At 60.4% G+C, this 18,728-nt stretch overlaps 1 protein-coding gene across 1 annotated transcript; it reads right to left on the bottom strand.

The window, feature by feature from the left end:
- Window positions 1-287: 287 nt before the first annotated feature.
- LOC135999290 (unconventional myosin-Vb-like) lies at window positions 288-17,949 on the bottom strand. The gene is made up of 37 exons (XM_065652861.1): window positions 17,923-17,949; window positions 15,152-15,262; window positions 14,485-14,647; window positions 14,248-14,392; window positions 13,570-13,726; window positions 13,238-13,378; window positions 12,928-13,009; window positions 12,621-12,728; window positions 12,267-12,379; window positions 11,888-12,153; window positions 11,606-11,687; window positions 11,158-11,298; window positions 10,963-11,085; window positions 10,078-10,161; window positions 9,315-9,464; window positions 9,081-9,178; window positions 8,859-8,945; window positions 8,669-8,780; window positions 7,788-7,999; window positions 6,988-7,144; window positions 6,671-6,910; window positions 5,736-5,945; window positions 5,511-5,604; window positions 5,249-5,394; window positions 4,874-5,014; window positions 4,297-4,524; window positions 4,117-4,214; window positions 3,373-3,559; window positions 3,072-3,165; window positions 2,705-2,860; window positions 2,382-2,533; window positions 2,014-2,103; window positions 1,666-1,816; window positions 995-1,265; window positions 743-917; window positions 526-606; window positions 288-446 (listed from the first exon to the last, which is right to left on the bottom strand). Exons 1-37 carry the CDS (start codon window positions 17,947-17,949, stop codon window positions 288-290), a joined length of 5,232 nt encoding a protein of 1,743 aa, XP_065508933.1.
- Between the last annotated feature and the right edge of the window lie 779 nt (window positions 17,950-18,728).

Here is an 18,728-nt window from a genome sequence, read left to right as displayed (position 1 = left end):
ATGGTCTTCAAGCTCCCTCATTGTACCCTGCAAATAGCACAACCACCCCAGACACCAAAGTTATCTGCAAAGACATTTAATAACTTCAAAGGATTAAAAAACAGCCAAAAGCTCCAGTGCAGGACTGCCGTGGGCCCTGGCTGTGCCACAACATGCACCTGAACTCCAATAAATAAATAGCTTAACAGAAGAACGACACGCGTAGAAGTGCTGCCCCCAAAACCTTCATGGCCTCCCCACCCCTGGGGTCTGAACCCCTCTCAGTGTAGCCCAGGGCCGGGCTGGGCTCAGAGGCGGATGAGGAAGGGCAGGTTGAGGGCATCGGGGATGTGGAGCTCGTCCAGGTGCAGGGAGGATGCAGCGAAGGGCAGGTGCACAGGGAAGAGGTGGCTGGTGTCCACCAGGAGCTGGCCGGGTCCCCCTCCATACTGCTCCTGCAGCTGCTTCTGTGGGGACACAGAGCTCATGGTCAGGGCTGCCCCAGGGAGGGGGCCCACGTGGGACAGTCCCCTGGGTCCCACTTACCTCCACGCTGCTGATGAAGCTGGGGCTGATGCGCTCCTCTAGCCCCACCGTTGGGGTGTAAGCCCGGAGGATCTTTACAACCTGGAGAAGATGATGGGGACCATGAGCAGGGACGGGCTGGGTGCATCATTGTGTCCCACTCCAGTGCCAGAGCATCCTCGGGGCACCCAAGGAGCCCCAGGAGAGGATGAGGCAGCAAGTTCCAGCCTCCCCATACCTGCTGGGGTGACAGCACTGTGCACAGGCTGCAGAGCGCTCCAGCATCCTCCTTCGTCACCTTCTTCACCTGCAGCAGCTGCGCAGCCTGGACCAGGGGCTCCAGCACCTGGTGTGCCCCGCTCTGCTGCAGCCCCTGCGCCCGCAGCCACTGCTCCAGCTGGCTGATGTTGTACCTGCCGGGACAGCGGGTCAGGCGGGACGGGCCATATCCCCGCTCCCCCAGATACACCCATCCTGCCCGGGGACTGACCGGAGCTGGATGCCGCAGCTCCAGGAGCATGTGTCCTTCCTCAGCAGCAGGTAGTTGAGGGTGGTGCCACTGACGAGGAAGAGGAGCTGGCGCAGGACCTGGTGGCCCACAGCAGGGGCCAGCCCGTGGCGGTCCAGCGCCGCATGGAAGGAGCCCAACTGCTGCAGGAGTTCGGGCAGCGTGTGGGCAGGGGCTGCTGAGGAGCGGCGGCGGCCGGGAGGGCAGGAGGAGGACAAGCCCTGGATGGGCTCGCTCTCCAGCATTGCGGCAACTGAAGGGTAGAAGAGGCTCATCAGAACAAGGCAGAGACCCGGCTTTGTGTTTCAGGCAGTCAATACACTGGTCCTTAGCCCTTGCATCCCCAACTGGGATACAGAGCCAATGACACCTCCAGGACAGGTGGCCCAGAGGCTGGCCCTGCTTTGTGAGTTTCAAAGCAGGGCACAGGGGAATAGAGCTCCTCATGGCTGCAGCCTGAGGTCCCTGAGGTGCTGAGGCCACTTTAGCTCCCCAGCCAGGCTGCTCAAGGAACAGATGGAGGGACCTACAGTTCAGAGCCCACCTTCCCCCTTTGGTGCAGCCCCTGCAGCAGAACCAGCAGCTCACACCGCTGAGCACAGCACTCCCTCCCTGAACCAGCATCCCCCAGTGCCCCCCAGCCCCGGCCGTACCAATCATGGGTTTGAGCCGCTTCTCAGCGGTGCGGATGAGCTGCTGGTAGAGCTGGACAGCCAGGGCACCCAAGCTGCGGCAGGAGTTCTGCGGGTCCACGTTCTGCAGGCGATGCTCGTTCTGCCGCGCTGTGTTCCCCTGCCAGTAGCTCTGCGGGCACAGGCTGGGTCAGAGCCAGCGCTACCAGGAGACACAGCTGGGTCCCCAAGCAAGAAGGGGAACCGAGCGCATCCCTGACTACCTGGGATCGGGGCAAAGAACATGCAGCCCCAGGTGGGGACAAACCCTGTCCCCACTAAGCTCCCACCCTCCCAGGGAGGTGACAGAGCCCAGCAGCTCAGCCCTACCTCATCCTGGCTGTACTGGCGCAGGCAGTTCTGGAGCCGGCAGGTGTTGGCGAGCCAGAGTGCCACCACATCAAAGTCATCACTGTGCTTCTGCGGGAGGGAACAGCACGGGGGTCAGCGGGGCTCTGTGGTGACAGCAGCAAGACCTCATATCCCATGGTAGCTCCATGAGCCACGTGCAGAACTGTCAGACTTTTTCAGAGGAGCCTCGTGGCACCCAGGGACACCCCTCGCCCCGGGAGATGCTCAGGCTGGCCACTGTGGTCTGGCACACGCTGTGTCCTGGGGGCTGCTGCCCCAGTGCCACCCCCATCTTGGCCAGTGAAACTCCTGCTCCTCAGCCCAGCCCACACCCCCAAGCCCAGCACCTTCATGACCCTCTTGATGGCATCGACGGCTGCATCCAGCAGCGAGCGGGCCCGCGGCTCGTCACTGCAGTGGTCTGCATGACGAAAGCACAGGAAGAGGACATAGGCCGGCAGGTCTGGGAGCGCCCCGGGGCTGCTCTGGGGTTTGTAATCTGCAGGGGAAAGCAGGACAGTCGGGATCCAGGCAGATATGGAAAGTGGGCGCTAGGCCAGGCAGGATGCTGCACCAGCAACACCAAAGGGAGGAGCACACACAGTGAGTGGCAAGAAACCTGAGCAGTGATCAAGCTGGGGGATAGAGTCTCCCTCTCTCCAAACCCTACCTGTGATGATGGCCTTGATAATGCGCCCTTCATCCTCCATCCTCCACGCTAGCATGGCCTGGGACATCCCAGCCAGGGATGGGACCATGGGGGACTGGGACAGGACCACAGCAGACGCTGCCAACTCCTGCGCTGGCCCAGTAGCCTCTCTCTTCCCTGGGGGAGAGGAGAGCAGGTCACGTCCTGCTGTGTCCTGGGCTGTGGGACCCCAATCAGGTCCGCTCAGCTCAGTCCAAGCTGATGTTCCCCAGCATCTCTGTCTGGGGTGACTCCGCTCCCCATGTTGAGGTTGGGTGATGCTCCATCCCCAGACCAGGCTGGTGACCCTCCAGCCAGCCCCACACCTCCCTCCCATGCAAGCACTTGCCTGTGAGCTCCTGGATCTGCTTGGCATAGGCTTTCAGCTGCTTCTGGAGCTTCAGCGTGGTCCTTTCCTGCTTCTCCAGCTTCTGGGCCAGCTCCTGGGCAGGGACAGCCCCAGGAGGGCTCAGCCAGCCTCCCCCAGCTGGACACCCCACCGACACCCCACCAGCACCCCCCGATGGAACAGAGCTGGGGGGATGCAACAGGGTCCCCCACATTGCTCCCTGCAGCTCACCACAGGACACAGGGGTGGAATCCAGCCCCAAGCCTGGTCCTGCCTGTCCCAGTTCCCCCCGCCTCCTTACCCAGTTCTCCTCCTTGAGTCGCAGGACATGTGTCTGCAGCCCCTCCTGCCCCTGGTGCCGCTGCAGGTCCTGGATGAGGGCTGCCTGCTGCTGGTTCAGCTGCTTGAGGGAGCAGATGTCGAGGTGCAGCCCTTCCACCTCCTCCTCATGCTGCTGCTTCTCCTCCCGCAGCTGACTCGCCAGCAGCCTGTGCACGTAGACCCAGGGAAACTGAGGCACCAGCCTCCTCCAGCTGCTACACAAGGTGTTCTTCCCCCAAAGCCTCAGAGCTGGGAACTCTCCCCCTGCCCAGGCACCCTGGGGGCAGCACAGATCCCACTGTGTTAACGGAGCATCTCCCTTCCAGCTGCTCGGAGCCCAGAGCACACAGGGCACAGCCCAGGGACAGGCTGCACCAGCCCTGCCCTCTTAGGAGGCTCCTGCTGAGCCCAGGGCATCCCATCTGCTCATGCTGTGGCTGTGCCTGTGCTCAGAGCAAGGCGGGGATGCTCCAGCCCCCAGAAAACACAGCCAGGGCTACCCCACAGCCAGTGGGGCAATGAGGGGCTGCCCACCCTTGCTCAGCTGGGGCTAGAGTACCAACAGCCCCTGAGGAGGTGGCTGCTTCAAAGAGGATTTGCAGCTGGCCAGCAGCACAGCAGCTGCTAAAACATCAAGGAAAGCACCACAAGCAGTGTGGATCCAGCAGCTCCTTGTGAGGAAACCAGCCCCAGCTGGGGACCACCTCCCTGTGACCACACTCACCTGTTGGCAACCTGCACTGCATCGTACGCATGCTTCAAGTCATCATCCGCTGCCACCTTCTCCGGGCTCCTGCCCAGCCCCAGCAGCTCAGCAATGTTCTGCAGATGGAGCAGAGCAGGATGAGGCCAACACCAGCAGCACAGACCTGGCCCTGCTCACGGCAGTGGGGCAGAGGCTCACCCTGCGCTTGAGGAACTCCAGCGGTTTCCTCTCCTCCGGCTCCATGGGTGCCTTGGACCTGCGCAGCTCCTCCCGGGTCCGGGCCAGCTCCTCGTTGACAGCACTGAGCTGCCCTAGGAGGAGTCTGTACGCCTTCCCGATGGGATCCTGCCCCATGCTGCCGTTCAGCAGCACCTCACCGCTGGGCTCTGGTCCCTCCATCACCGGCTGCCAGCGCTCCTCCAGCCCCTGCGTGCAGTGACAGGGTTGGGCATGGCAGCCAGTGCTCGACACCATAGAATCACAGAATGGTCTGGGTTGGAAGGGACCTTAAAGCTCCCCCAGTGCCACCCCTGCCATGAGCAGGGACATCTGCACCAGTTGCTCAGAGCCCCATCCAGCCTGGCCTGGGATGTCTCACAACACACCAACCTGGGCCAGTGTTTTAACACCCTCAAGGTCAAAAAATTTCTTCCTCATGTCCAGCACCAGAACACCTGCAGGCACCCCTCACCGTTGGACCAGCTCCCAGTCAAGAGCCCCAGGGCACAGCTGTCCCCATAGCCAGGGGAAGGGACAGTCCACATGTCACCCCCACCCCACTGTCCCCACCAGTGTCACCACTAGCCTCAGCCTGCTGGTCAGAGCCATCTCGTGAGGGAGCTGTGGACAAGGACATGTAGCTGCTGTCGGAGCCCAAGAAGCTCTCCGATGAAGGGGATCGTCTCAGGGTGCTTTGCTGAGTGGGGAAGAGAAAACAAGGTTGTTCCCCCACACCCCAAGCACCTGCTGGGCCATCAGCTGGGGCAGAGCAGTGATGGCCTCAGGAGGAGGCTTGAGGACCCCCCAGCACACGAGCTGGGGACCCCACTTCTCCCACAGTGTGTGCCCTGGACCCACCAGCACTGCTGCTCCCCACAGGGAACCCAGCGGGGTTTGTCCTGGTCCTCCCGTGTCCCCGCCAGCCCCTCACCCTGTGGAAGGCCACCTCATCCCGCAGGTTCTCGTAGCCCTGCTCCAGACGGGTGTACTCCTGCACCAGGCTCTGGTAGCGCGCCCGCTCCTCCTCCAGCTCCTGCCGCAGCCCCCAGCTCTCCCGCGCCGCACGCTGGTGCTGCTCTGTGGGGACAGACACAGCGGGGTGGGGACAGGCCAAACCGGGACCCCTCTGCGAGGGGACATGCAGGAACACATGGAGCCTGCAGCACCAGCCCATACCCAGGGACCCCTTTTACCTTCCAGATCCTGCGACTGCTCCAACATGCGCTGGATCACGGCGTCCTTCTCCTCCCCCAGCTGCAGCTTCGTGGCTTCCACCTCTGCCAAACGCTGCGGGAAAGCAGAGGGATGGGTACAGCCAGAGGCCTTCTCCAGGGACCACCCCACGGCAGGAAACACAGCGTGTGGCCAGGTCCCTTGAGAGCCCCAGAACAACAAGAGCATCCCCCAGACAGACCGACCTGCCTGAGCTCCTCAACCTCCTGGCTGAGGCAGCTCTTCATGCTGAGCCTCTCCAGCTCGGCCAGACGCTCCTGCAGCTGCTGGACCTGGCTGTCCCGGGCCACCTCCTCCCGCAGCCGCTGCACCTCGGCCCGCAGGTGCTGCACCTCCTCGGCATGGGCAGCGTTCAGCCCCGAGAGCTGCTCCACCAGCCGCTGCTTCTCCTGGGCCTGGGGGCAACAGGCAGAGCACGTCAGGCAGGTGGCCATGAACACATCCCCACACAACTCCCATCAGTGATGGACCATGCATACTCAGGCTGCTCTTCCGCAATGAACCTGGACACTTCATTTCTCACCCATCTCTTTGGAGCTCTTGGCCTCTGGCATCACCTCAAAGGAGGTCAGGCCTGGGAGAGCAGCTCTCCATGATATCTCACCCCACATGGAGCCACGTGAGCTTTGCTATGGCTTTATAGCCCATTTCCCACCTCCCAGCCAGCCCCAACAGCAGGATTTTCCAGGCCTGCTTCTCCCAACACCCAGAGACAGGGTCACACCAGAGGAACCTTCCTTCCCTCCCAACAGACACCCCCAGAAATGGAGCGGTGACACCCAGATGGCAACAGCAGATGGTGCTGGCAGGACCATAGTGGGAGAACACACCATGCTGAGCTCTTCCCAGTATGACACTGCTGCACCCAACCCAGCACCCAGGAGGGTGCCCAGCCCCTCCCAGAACCACCAGCCCCACATCCATAGGGAGCATTAGAAATCCAGGAACAAGAACCAGACGCACAAATCCTGCCTGGGGACGCATCAGGCAGAGTCAGCTCCGACCTCAGGGCTGGGAGCAGGCTGGAGGTAAGGGTAGACATGGTTTTGGCTGCACAGGGACTGCTAAGAAGTTGTCAGGGAAGACCCACCAAATGCCTAATCCAGCACCCAGCACCCACCTGCTCGTCCAGCCTGCACTGCAGCTGGATCACCTTGATCTCCATGCCCTTGTGCAGCTGCTTGTAGTGCTCGACCGATCGTGCCTCGAGACGCAGCCGCCGCAGCTCCCGCCGTGCCCGCGCCCGCCGGTAGCAGCACTGCAGGTAGATGACAGCCCTGCGCAGACGGCCGTAGTGGCTCCGGGCCAGCCAGCCCCTCACAGCGGCTTGGATCACCACGGCTTTCTGGTGCCACACCATCTGTGGGGGGAGATATGGGGCAGTGGCACAGCCCCCCAGGTGGGATCGGGGCACCCCCCGCCCTGCCAGGCTCCTACCTGCTGGTAAAGACGTCGGGCAAACAAACCCCGGGCAAAGGCTTGGATGGTGAGGGCGGCCTGGCGCAGGCGGAGGTAGGAACGCCGGGCCAGAACCATCCGCAGGGTCTTCTGCAGCGTCACAGCAGCCCTGGTCCTTCGCAGCAGCCTGGCCAACCTGCAGAGAGGACGGGGAGACAATGACTGCAGGGAGTGCAAAGAGCTGGAGAGAGGGTGACAAAATATTCAGGTCTGCAAAGATGCTGTGGGGTCTGGAACATCTTATGATGAAAGGCTGAGAGAGCTGGGGCTGTTCAGCCTGGGGAAGGCTGAGAGGGACATAATAAATATCTCCAGGATGGGTGTCAGAAGATGGACCAGACTCTGTTCAGTGGTGCCCAACGCCAGGGTGAGGGGCAGCGGGCACAGACTGAAACACAGGAGGGTCCATGTGAACAGGAGGAGAAACTTCTTTGCTGGGAGGTGCCAGAGCCTGGCGCAGGCTGCCCAGAGCGGGTGTGGAGTCTCCTTCTCTGAGACATTCAAACCCGCCTGGCCCGACCTGTGTGATCTGCTCTGGTGACCCTGCGTGAGCAGCACTGGGCTGGGGGATCTACAGAGGTCCTGCAACCCAACCAGCCTGGGATTCTGTGAAAACCTGCAAGGAGGGCAGAGCTGGGCAAGGGGTAACAAAGCCAGGAGCCCAGCCCATAGCACAGGGACACCCAGCTCAAAGCCCAGCCCAGAGCCAGCTGATCCCAAGGCTGAGCTCTGTCTCAGCTCATTGCAGCTCCCTCCAAGCCATGTTGTCCCCCGCTCACCTCCTGGCCAGCATGCCCCGGGCATGGCGTTGCAGACAGACAACCGCAGCGCGTATCTGTGCAAAGTGCCGCCGCGCCAGCCAGCCGCGCAGGTGCCGCTGCAGCAGCGTGCAGGCTGCCCGCAGCTGCCGGTGCCGCAGCTCCTCCAGCTGAGCCACCTGGCCAGCCCGGAAAAACACCTTGTTCTTCCCACACCGGTACTTGCTGGGGTCCTGCGTGCAAAGGTGGAGTGAGTGCCAGAGACAAAGCATTCCCCAGCCAAAGTCCCTCAGGAATAATGCTGCTCATGGCACCAACCTCCCCATTCAACTTCCCTGGAGGCCAAGCTCCTCCTCCTCTCACCCATTCCCATACCCACTGGGCACCCACACATACAATCATAGAATTATTTTGGTTGGAAAAGATCCTCAAGATCATAGATTCCAACTGTTCCCCCCACCCCTGGCACTGCCCCACGTCCTGAGAACCTCATCTCCGTCTGTTCAACCCCTCCAGGGATGGTGACTCCAGCACTGCCCTGGGCAGCCTGTTCCAATGCCCCACAGCCCTTTGGGGAAGAAATTGTTCCCCAGATCCAACCTCAGCCTCCCCTGGTGCAACTTGAGGCCGTTTCCTCTGGTCCTGGCGCTTGTTCCTGGGGAGCAGAGCCCGACCCCCGCCAGCTCCAAGCTCCTTTCAGGGAGTTCAGAAGGTCTCCCCTCAGCTCCTGCTCTCCAGGCTGAACCCCGCAGCTCCCTCAGCTGTTCCCATCACACTTGTGCTCCAGCCCCTTCCCTCCTCTGAACCCGCTCCAGCACCTCAAGGGCTTTCTTAAGACAAGCAGAAGCATTTGCAAAGGATGCTCTGGTACCACAGCTGCAACCCCCAGGCAGGACCCTCACTTGGAGCAGTCTCTCCAGGGCAAGGCTGCAGATCTGCTTCTTGTTGGTGCTCCTCAGCTCCTCTCTGCTCACCAGAGCCCTGTACCTCTCCAGGAACTCCTGGTACGTGCACCTGTGGGGGACAGAGCGGGGTCAGACGTGCTGTGGCTGGAGTGGGGAGCACCCAGGGTGCTGCTGAAGCAGGGGGTACCTGGACGGGTATCCCGAGGCACTGATCCGGATGGTCTCCAGGACTCCGCAGGCTCGTAGCTGCTCCACTGCCCTCCTGGAGTCAAACCTGGGGCAGAGAGGGGCTGATCCAGAATGGATCCCAACCAGCCTGGCACACTCCAAGCTATGCAGGGCTAGGGCAGGAGGGACAGACTGGGGGACAGCAGTGCCCCACAGTGTCCCCAGTCCCCCAGGCACTCACACAAAGGGCTGCTTCCCATCGTTGGGTTTGATGCAGCGGATGTAGTGCTGCGTGGTGCCGTCCAGCATCTCCATCAGTCGCTTCAGGGAGGCTTTGAACTGCAGAGGACAAGGCAAGCAGGGTCAGGGCTGGTAGGAGCATCCTGGGGCTTGGGGGGTTCCCCAGGCCAGGACACATATGGGTCCCTCTTGAGGCTCCCCCAGCCCCAGCACACATTTCCCCCACACCCCATACCTGGCTGGAGATGGACTTCTTGCTCTTTTGGCTAGTGGGCAGCGATCTGCGGCTAGCACGACCAGTCATCCTGGGCCCGCTGGACCTCCGGGACTGCAGGGACATGGCACCGTCCCCTTCCTCCAGGAAGAGCTCAGCGAGCAGGGCAGACTGCGAGAGCAGGGCTGTGAGAGCCAGGCAGAGCTCCCAGCAAGCATCACCCAGCATCCAGAGAGCTACCACCACCAGGAGACAGCCCCAAACCACCACAGGCTCCACAGATGCCAGCCCAGTGCATGGTCCTCCGCCCTGCTACAGCCCAGATGTGCCAGAAAATCCAGCCCAGATGTGCCAGATCCAGCTGTGCTGCTGGTGCTGCTTCCCCCAGGAAAAATTAAGTGCAAGCCACAGGCACCTTCCCAGATGCACTCGAGAATGCTCTAAGATGTCCCTTACCTTCTGCCAGGACCACGCAGGATGGAGGGAGGAGTGACAGCATTACAGACCTGGCAGCAGCAGGACCCTCCCTCCCCCTCAGCAGGGACATGGCCAAGTGTCCCCCAAGTTGGGGAAGCCCAAGGCAGAGGAATGGGGTGGGGAGCACCCACATCTCAGGACACCCTGACCATGGCCAGCGCTGCACAGGGCTATGCCAGCAGACAGACAGGGATTTACCCTGCATGGTTTGTACCTTCTACGCCATCATCGTCCCAGCCTTGGGCTCCTGGGCTCACAGGCCATCCAGGCTCTGCCCTACACAGCCCCTACTCGTGGTGGCTCTCACCTTGCTGGCTCTCAGCAGCCCCACCAGCTCCTCTGGGACAGTGTCCCTGTTCTTCTCCACAAACCCACCACACTGGTACTCCACCTGGTGGGAGATAAGGCCAGCACCAGCATTAGCCTGCTGCTTCCCCACCTGGTTTGGTGCAGGGCTCTGCTTGGACACAGCTTTTGGGAAAAGTCCTTGCAGGCACTAGAGCTGGTGGCGGCCACACTGCCCAGTTCCTGCCCTGCTGCAGGGCTGCTGATGGGAACCATCGCAGCCACAGTTTCCATGTTTTTACCCCCAGTTAAAGAGCTGCAGCCCAGCACTTAGAATCACAGAACGGTTTGGGTTGGAAGGAATCTCTAAAGCTCATCTAGTCCAATCCCCTGCCATGAGCAGGGACATCAAATCATAGAATCATTTCAGTTAGAAGGGACCCTCAGGATCGAGTCCAACCATAACCAAACTCTAGTACTAAACCATGTCCCTAAGAACCTTTTAAACATCTGCACCAGCTCAGGTTGCTCAGAGCCCCATCCAGCCTGGCCTGAGATGTCTCTGGGGATGGTTCATCCACCACCTCTCTGGCCAACCCGGGCCAGGCTCTCACCACCATCAGGGCCAACAATTCCTTCCTCGTGTCCAGCCTGAATCTCCCTCCTTTAGTGTAAAATCATCATTCCTTGTCCTATCACAACACGCCCTGCTCAAAAGTCTGTCCCCATCTTTGTTATCCACCACTTTTAAGCACATTTACAGCAGCAGAGCCAGCAGGACTCAGTCCCAGCCTGGGAGGTGCAGGAGCTGCCCCCACCAGCTCTAGGTAGGACAGGCTGGGTGCCCACTGGTGCGGAGCCCCTGTCGAGCCCCTGCCCAAGGCTGGGCTGCCACAGCTTTCCCTACCTTGCCAGCAAAGTGGCAGACAATGAAAGCATCCGTGGGTCTCTTCGGCTTCTGGAAGTGGGAGCTGCTGAGGTGGGTCTGGTAAAGCTTCTGGGCCCAGCTGCCATCACTGCCTTGAGGCATCTGAAAGGCAAAGGGGTCAGAAGGGAGGCTCTGGGTGGCCACAGCAGCCTGGCCCCAGCACTGCTTGCCCACCTTGCACTCCTCATTCAGCAGGTCCAGGATGCCAAGCCGGCCCTCGATGAGCTCAATGCATGGCTGGTTGTCACAGAAGTCAATGAAGACCCAAGGGATCTCCTCAGTCACGTACTCCTCCTGCTCCAGCTTGAAGATGTGCTGGAGGGCAGGAAGAGCAGAGCAAGACTGAGCCAGGAGGGGACAAAGGTGACCAGTCACCCAGCACACTGCAGGTAGGGGTTTCCATAAGACACCTGAGCGGCCCTTCTCCTGGAAGAGGAGCATTTTGGGAGAAAGGAGGGGACCATGCCCAGCTCCAGCAACCTCCCAGAGTCCCACATTTGCAGGGACTGAAGCACCAGCCACATTCCAGGCAGAGAGCATCAAAAGCAACATTACGGCAGGGATGCGCAGGGCCCACCCTCAGCTACCAACCAGCAAGGAGGCACATTTGGGTGACACCCACCAGGTTGAAGAGCTGCTGCAGCTTCTCATTGGCATAGTTGATGCAGAACTGCTCAAAGCTGTTGAGCTCAAACATCTCAAACCTGCGGACAGTAGAGACCTGCCTGAGGGACCTGCCGGGCAGAGCCACCCCAGCTGGACACAGGCACTCAACCAGCCCCATTGCAGGGACTGGTACTGCCTCATGTCCCAGCCGGAGCAGTTGGTGGCTCCAAACCCACAGCTGACACAGGACCAGGACCACACTCTTTCATACATCCCAGGAGATGGGATCTGCTCTTACCCATAAATGTCCAGGATGCCAATGGAGGTATGATGGCCCTCCAGTGACCGCAGGGCACGGTTGACCCTGCTCACCATCCACTTGAAGACCTGCCCATACATATGCTTGGCCAGAGCATCCCGTGAGTCGAGCGCCTGCTGCCTGGCGAGAGGCTTCAGGTAGGTCTCACCAGCAGTCACCAGCTTGCGGTGGCAGAGCCAGCGTGTCACCTGTGACGCCTCAACACCCAGTAGTGAGCAGAACATCCCTAGGGCCTCATCATCAGGCTGCAAGGGGACAGACACCGTCACCGCGGCATTGCTGAGATGTGGCTCCTGCAGCCAGCACAGGTCAGGGGACAGACTGGGACATGGGGTGCGGGCAGCAGGTTCTCACCCACCTCCACAAAGCAGCCGTCCCCTCGGCGGTCCCTCCCTCTGACCACGATGTTCCCCAGGTGCAGGATGGCAGCCAGGACGCTGAACAGCTCCAGCTGGTCAGCCTCGGGGACACCTGCGGTCACAACCCAGGCATGAGGGACCTCCCAGGCTCCCCCTAACCCATGCAGGTCTGACCCCCTGCATCACACACACACCAGGGCAATGGGAACAGCTGGTGACAACAGGGTTCCCAGCACCAGGGTGTCTGGCACCAGCAATTCTTCACCAGCATCAGGGTGAGGGTGGTGCGACAACCAGCCCTAGGGAGCAGCCCTGCCCGCCCCCTCCCCACCTGTGCCCACCCAGAACAGTACCCAGGAGTGAGAAGGCATGCCGTGTGCCGTCCAGGTCAGCCGCATCGCTGGTGCTTTGGGCAGCGGTGTCCTGGCCCTGGCAGGTGTAGTGGAAGGACTCTGCCCCACCTGCGGGTGACACGTGTCAGGCTGTGAACCAGCACAACCTGCCCTAGGGTCTCCTGACCACCCACATCCCACCCCGGGGTGCCCATCGGCAGCAGAACCTCCTCCAGCACCCGGCTGGAGGGCAGCGGGGCCTGGCACCGCCCAGCATGGGACAGGCCAGCATCAAGCTGTGACACGAGGGGGACATGAGGGCACTCACGGAGACCCAGGCCCTGGAGCTCAGGCAGGGTGGCTGAGGTGCAGAGCTGGTAGAAGATGTGATAGTTCCTCTCTGCTTTTGCCTGCGGATCATCAAGAAAAAAAAAAAAAAAATCACTGAGAAACCAGGTCACCTTGGGCCGCTCTGCTCCCCTGCACTAGTGCTGCAGCCCCAAATTTAGGGACAAGGGACACCTTCCCTTGCCCAGCTCACCCCAGCAGCTCTGAGGGATAACCAGCAGGAACACCCTCCTGCTCAGGGGATTTGGGCTCTCGCTCAGTCCTGCCCCCACACCACCCCAGAGACCCACCTGGAAGGTGACACGGGACTTCTCCAGCAGGTAGGTTTTGATGGTGGCCCCTGTGACACGCGCTTGGCTGAAGCCGATCTCGATGTACTTCCCAAAGCGGCTGCTGTTGTCATTCCTGGCTGTCTTTGCATTTCCAAAGGCCTGGTAGGGAAAGAGGGCAGGAGATTTTAGTACACCCCAGATCTCCAGGTGCTCCGGAATAGGTCAGTCCCTGCCTAACATTTTACAGAGGGGACAGATATGGCATCACAGCAGGGTACAGCCCATGAGGAGCACAGGGAGAGCCTGCAGAGACACCCCAGTTGTCCCCATGGATATCCCTGGGGACTCACCTCCATGAGCGGGCTGGAGGCCAGCACCTTCTCCTCCATGCTGGAGTCACCCAGGCAGCCCCCGACGGTGGTGAAGTATCTCATAGCATACTTGGCCGACGCCGTCTTCCCTGCGCCTGACTCACCGCTGATGATGAGGGACTGGTTCTTCCCAAACCTGGCAGAGAGGAACATGAGCTGGGGACAGCCTGCTACAAAAATGCTGAGGGTCTGAAGCATCTTTCTGATGATGAAAGAGAGCTGGGGCTGTTCAACCTGAAGAAGAGAAGCTGAGAGGGACCTTATTTGTGCTGATCAATATCTCAGGGTGGGTGTCAGAGGACGGACCAGACTCTGTTCAGTGGTGCCCAACGCCAGGGTGAGGGGCAACAGGCACAGACTGAAACACAGGAGGGTCCATGTGAACAGGAGGAGAAACTTCTTTGCTGGGAGGTGCCAGAGCCTGGCCCAGGCTGCCCAGAGCGGCTGTGGAGTCTCCTTCTCTGAGACATTCAAACCCGCCTGGCCCGACCTGTGTGATCTGCTCTGGTGACCCTGCGTGAGCAGCGCTGGGCTGGGGGATCTACAGAGGTCCTGCAACCCAACCAGCCTGGGATGCCGTGACCCGGCAGGACCACTCCCCACAGACACACCATGGTTCAGAGATGGTTCCAACCCTTCCCCATGTGACGCTCTCACCTCACCATCTGCTTGTACGCCTCCTCTGCCAGCGCAAAGATGTGGGGATCCATGTCCCCCATCTCACGGCCGCTGTAGGCATAAATCACCTCCTCCTCATAAATGGGCAACGGCTTGTAGGGGTTGATGGCAACAAGGATGATACCTGGAGGAAGAGCAAAGGGCAGGAGGGGCCACTGTCCCCAGGAGCTGCGGGAAAGGGGCAGGAGATGGGGAGCAGGAGGGTTTGGGGCTCACCACAGTAGGTGTAGATGGCGTTGGCCTCCAGGAACCGCTGGCGCAGCGAGTGCAGCACGGCCGGCTCGTGCAGGTGGCTCAGGGCCACCAGGTCATCGGCGCCCGAGAGGCAATCGGGGTTGCAGAGGGGTGGCAGCTGGGACTCGATGGGGTAGGCCAGCGCCTGCGGGGACAGAGATGGAGCAGGACAAGAGCTGAGTGGGGTCAGCCAGCCCCGCAAAGGCAGTATGGGCCTGCAGGAGGGATGTTGTCTGCAGGCCACGCGTGGGCTGTTAGTCATAGCATGTCTCAAGTTGGAAGGGACTCAGGAGAATCATTGAGTCCAGCTGCTGTCCCTGCATAGTCACCAGGAGCCACAGCCCAACCACAGCGAGCTGAGCTGGAGGCCTTTTGGGAATCAGGCAGGGAGGACCAGTTCACCAGGCAGTCAGGGACAGAGGACAGTCGAGGGACACAGGGCACAGTGAGCTAGAACTGGCCACAACAGTTTGGATTCCTGCTCAGACACCAGACAGGACACATCCAGGCAGTGTTTGAGCCCCTCTGCACACTGCTGAGGAGCCAGGCTGGTCTGGGGGTGCAGAGGTGAACCATCTCCCATCTGGGGGTGTTCAACCATGGGGGGAACACAGCAGGGACCCGCGGGGCTGCACAGCTCCAGCCTTACCGAGCCATCTTCCAGGCGGAGATGGAGAACGGTATCTCCTTCCTTATAGCCTCTGGTTATTTCTGCCACCCTCCAGACATCGACAGAGTCAGGGATCCACACCCGGGCACCCTGCGGGGACACAGGAGGGAAGGGACCGCTGCAGAGAGCCACGGCCAAGAGACGAGGAAAGCATCTGGCCACCAGCCTCCGAACCCAGCACCACAGCCCTCCCCACAGCTCTCACTTCGGACAGTCTGCCCGGTGCTCGGCATCGCCATAGTGGGGTGAGCCATGGACACAGCACCCAGCTGCTCTCCAGATGTGCGTGAAGGTGCCTTTGCTGGACTCCCACTTCTCCCCAGGTAGGTCAAACCTCTGCTGTCCTTGGCATGGGGGTCTCTGCCCCACTCCAAGGACACGACCACACCTGCTACTGCACAGAAGTTTCTGGACATATAGAAGATGCCAAGCACAGGCATTTCTGAACACCCAGCATGCTGGGGATGTGGCCGAATGGTTTGGCTGGGCAGAGATATCAGGCTTGGAAGCAGGTAGAATCATAGAATCATTTTGGTTGGAAAAGAACCTCAAGACCATCGAGTCCAACCATAACCCACCCCTGGCACTGCTCCATGTCCCTGAGAACGTCATCTCCGTCTGTCCAACCCCTCCAGGGATGGTGACTCCAGCATTGCCCTGGGCAGCCTGTTCAAATGCCCCACAGCCCTTTGGGGAAGAAATTGTTCCCCAGATCCAACCTCAACCTCCCCTGGCGCAACTTGAGGCCGTTTCCTCTGGTCCTGGCGCTTGTTCCTGGGGAGCAGAGCCCGACCCCCCCTGGCTCCAAGCTCCTTTCAGGCAGGTCAGAGATCAGAAGGTCTCCCCCCCAGCCCCTCAACAGCTCCATTCTCTTCTCTCAACTCGCTCCAGCACCTCAAGCGCTTTTATGTTGTGAGGGGCCTAAAACTGAACACAACTTCTGAGCGGATCCAGACACCGTCACCGGCTCTGCAGACCCAGCAACAGGCCAGAGAACAGGGACAGCAATAAGGAAAATCACCCTGTCGTCTTTTCACCCCCAAAATTTTCAGCTCCCTGGGGCCAGCCACAGCAGGCAGCCTCGTGCACAGGACCCACTGGTACCCATGGGACTCGGTGCTGCCAGCCTCGGTTTCCCCTCTGCAAACATTGGGTGCTGATCAAGTGGGAGTTCTGCAGCACAGTGAGCCCTGACTTCCCTCTGCACTCACACCTGAGTATTAACTCCTCCCTCACGCCTGGAAAAAGCCTCTTTGGAGCCACCCCGCAGGGAGCAGGACCCCATGCTAACACGAGCAGAGCAGCACAACACCATGGGGGTAGGGAGGTAAAAACTGGGCTAAAAAAACCTCAACCCCCTGCTGCAGGTACCCCATCAATGAGCAAGAGGGTGAATACTCAGCCCCAAGCTGGCACAGTCTCCCAGGCCAGGGAACCACAACTTTCAGGCTGAGATGGGAGTATGAATCTGCTTTTGCAAACTCCAGGAGCTATTGCAGAGCAGGAATGGGGCTCTAACACATCACCCCCTGGCCAGTGTGCTGGAGCCAGCCTTCCGCCAGAACCCAGGGCCTGAGAAAACACCCTGGTTTCGCCCATTTTGCAAATCCAGGGAACTTGGCTTGCAGCAAACGTTTCCAGGTCTGCAGTGTGTTAATGCATCATTAAAGCTGATCAAACAAGCACTGAACAGGCTGGAAATCTGGGGAGGGGGAAGGAAGGGGTCGAACTTCAGGTTCACACCCAAGGAGGATGACTGAAGGTCTGACTTTGCAGTTGAAATCAAGGGTAGGCTGGGGCCACAAGGGCTGCTCCGCAAAGGTGCAGCAGCAGGAAACCATTATCTTTTATGAGCAGTAGCCACTGGGGGAAGTAAAAATTGCACCATGTGCAGCTTCTTGGCAAGCCACTAACAGATTTGAGTCTGAAATCACAGCTGGACATAAGAGCATCCCTGCCATGGCCCAGCTCACCCCTCAGCCACTGCCCAGCTCCCCTCCAGGGGCTGGCACAGGCTGGAGGTCCCATCGCGGCTCCACGGGGCACTTGGCTCAGTCCTGCAGTCACTTCAGCCCCAGCCTGGCCAGTGGTTTGTGACAAAGCAACACACGATGCCTCAAGCAGAGAAACCCTCCTTGCTTTGCCCTGGCTGGCACCTCAATCACACCACGATGGTGGATGCTGCACCTCTGCAGAATAACGTTGTGCCCCCAGGGAGAACAGACCATGGTCCAGGTCTGTCCTACAGCTATAGCGATCATTTGTGATACAAAATAGCAAGAGCGATAAGCAAGAACCTGTCCCGCTACCTGCTCACAGCAGCAGCAGCACCTTCACGGTGCTGAGCTGGACCAAGGCGCAGGCAGGAGGATGCGGGTCAAGAAGCAGCCAGGTCAGCTGGGCAAGGAGCAGGACAAGTGGGTGCCTGGGCAGCACCCAACGCTCCTCACCTGTGAGGAGCAGCCCTGCGAGGTGCTGTGGCTGCCAGACCCCCAAGAGGAGCCCAGCTGGGGGGCAGCACCCACACAGGGCGAGGACCCCACAGCTGATGCACCACCAGGCAGCCTGCACCCCACGAGGTGCCACCAAGGAGGTGACCCGAGGGGACACCCAGCCCACGGCACCTGCAGCCACCCGCGGGGTTAACCCCCGGGGGAGGCACAAGACCCCCAGGTCTGCAACAAGCACCCCAAGCCCGCGGGCAGGGTCCCCCACCAGCACCCCAGGGTGGGACCCCCCGGTCCCCTCACCTGCGCGTACGGGTCCCCCACGGCCATGGCGGCCCCTCCGCTGCTGCCAGCGCTCCCACCCTCGCTGTCCGCAGCCCCTTTATGGCCGCTAATTGCTGTTAATTGGAGGGGAGGGGGGTTACGGGTCCCGCCCCGTTCTGCCTCTGGTTCTGCCCCACAGCCCCTCCTGGCCAGAGAAGCTCCTGGGGGTGCAGGGGCTGGTTCCCCCCCACTGCGGCACCCCAAGGTCCCTCCCAGCTCAGGCGCCCCAAGAGCCCCCTGTGCAGGGCACCCCGAGACCCCCCACTTGGGACACCCCGAGAATCCCCATAAGGGGGACCCCAAGACCCCACTTGGGACATCCCGAGAAGCCTCATCTGGAATGTCCTTTCCCCCAGCCCAGGACACCCCAAACTGCCCCTCCTCCCCACTTGGGACACCCCAAAAGCCCATCGAGGGCACCCAAAGACCCCTCCTATCTAGAACACCCCAAAACTGCCCTCATCCAGGGCACCCTGGGCCTCCCTGGGCCCTGATCACCTGTATAAGGAACATTTAATGAAGAACTGTTGTTTTTACAAAACTAAGGAGCTGGTGCCTGACCCCAGCAAGGGAGAAGGACCGAGAGACATCGGACTATGAATCCTTAATGTAAAACACAGTGCCTTCCCGGAGTACATACCGATACTTGTATTTCCAGAATGCATACTGATACCTGTATTTACAAGTTAATTTAGGGGGAAGGGTAGCCAAAGAGCCAGGAACCTGTATTTTAAATAGATCAATAAGGGGAAGGGTATCGTTCGGATTAGATGAACGAAATATGT

Source organism: Caloenas nicobarica, chromosome 27 (genome assembly GCF_036013445.1).
Source record: "Caloenas nicobarica isolate bCalNic1 chromosome 27, bCalNic1.hap1, whole genome shotgun sequence".
NCBI lineage: Eukaryota > Metazoa > Chordata > Aves > Columbiformes > Columbidae > Caloenas > Caloenas nicobarica.
The sequence above is the reverse complement of the archived record's forward strand: the minus strand, read 5'-3'. Positions and strand labels throughout refer to the sequence as shown.

Excerpts from the sequence above, each read along its gene's own strand:
- LOC135999290 (XM_065652861.1), bottom strand. The coding sequence starts at position 17,949 with ATGGCCGTGGGGGACCCGTACGCGCAG. Across the intron at positions 13,010-13,237 it reads AGTCCCGTGTCACCTTCCAG|GCAAAAGCAGAGAGGAACTA; the intron begins GTGGGTCTCTGG and ends GATGATCCGCAG. Across the intron at positions 5,946-6,670 it reads AGTGCAGGCTGGACGAGCAG|GCCCAGGAGAAGCAGCGGCT; the intron begins GTGGGTGCTGGG and ends TGTTGCCCCCAG.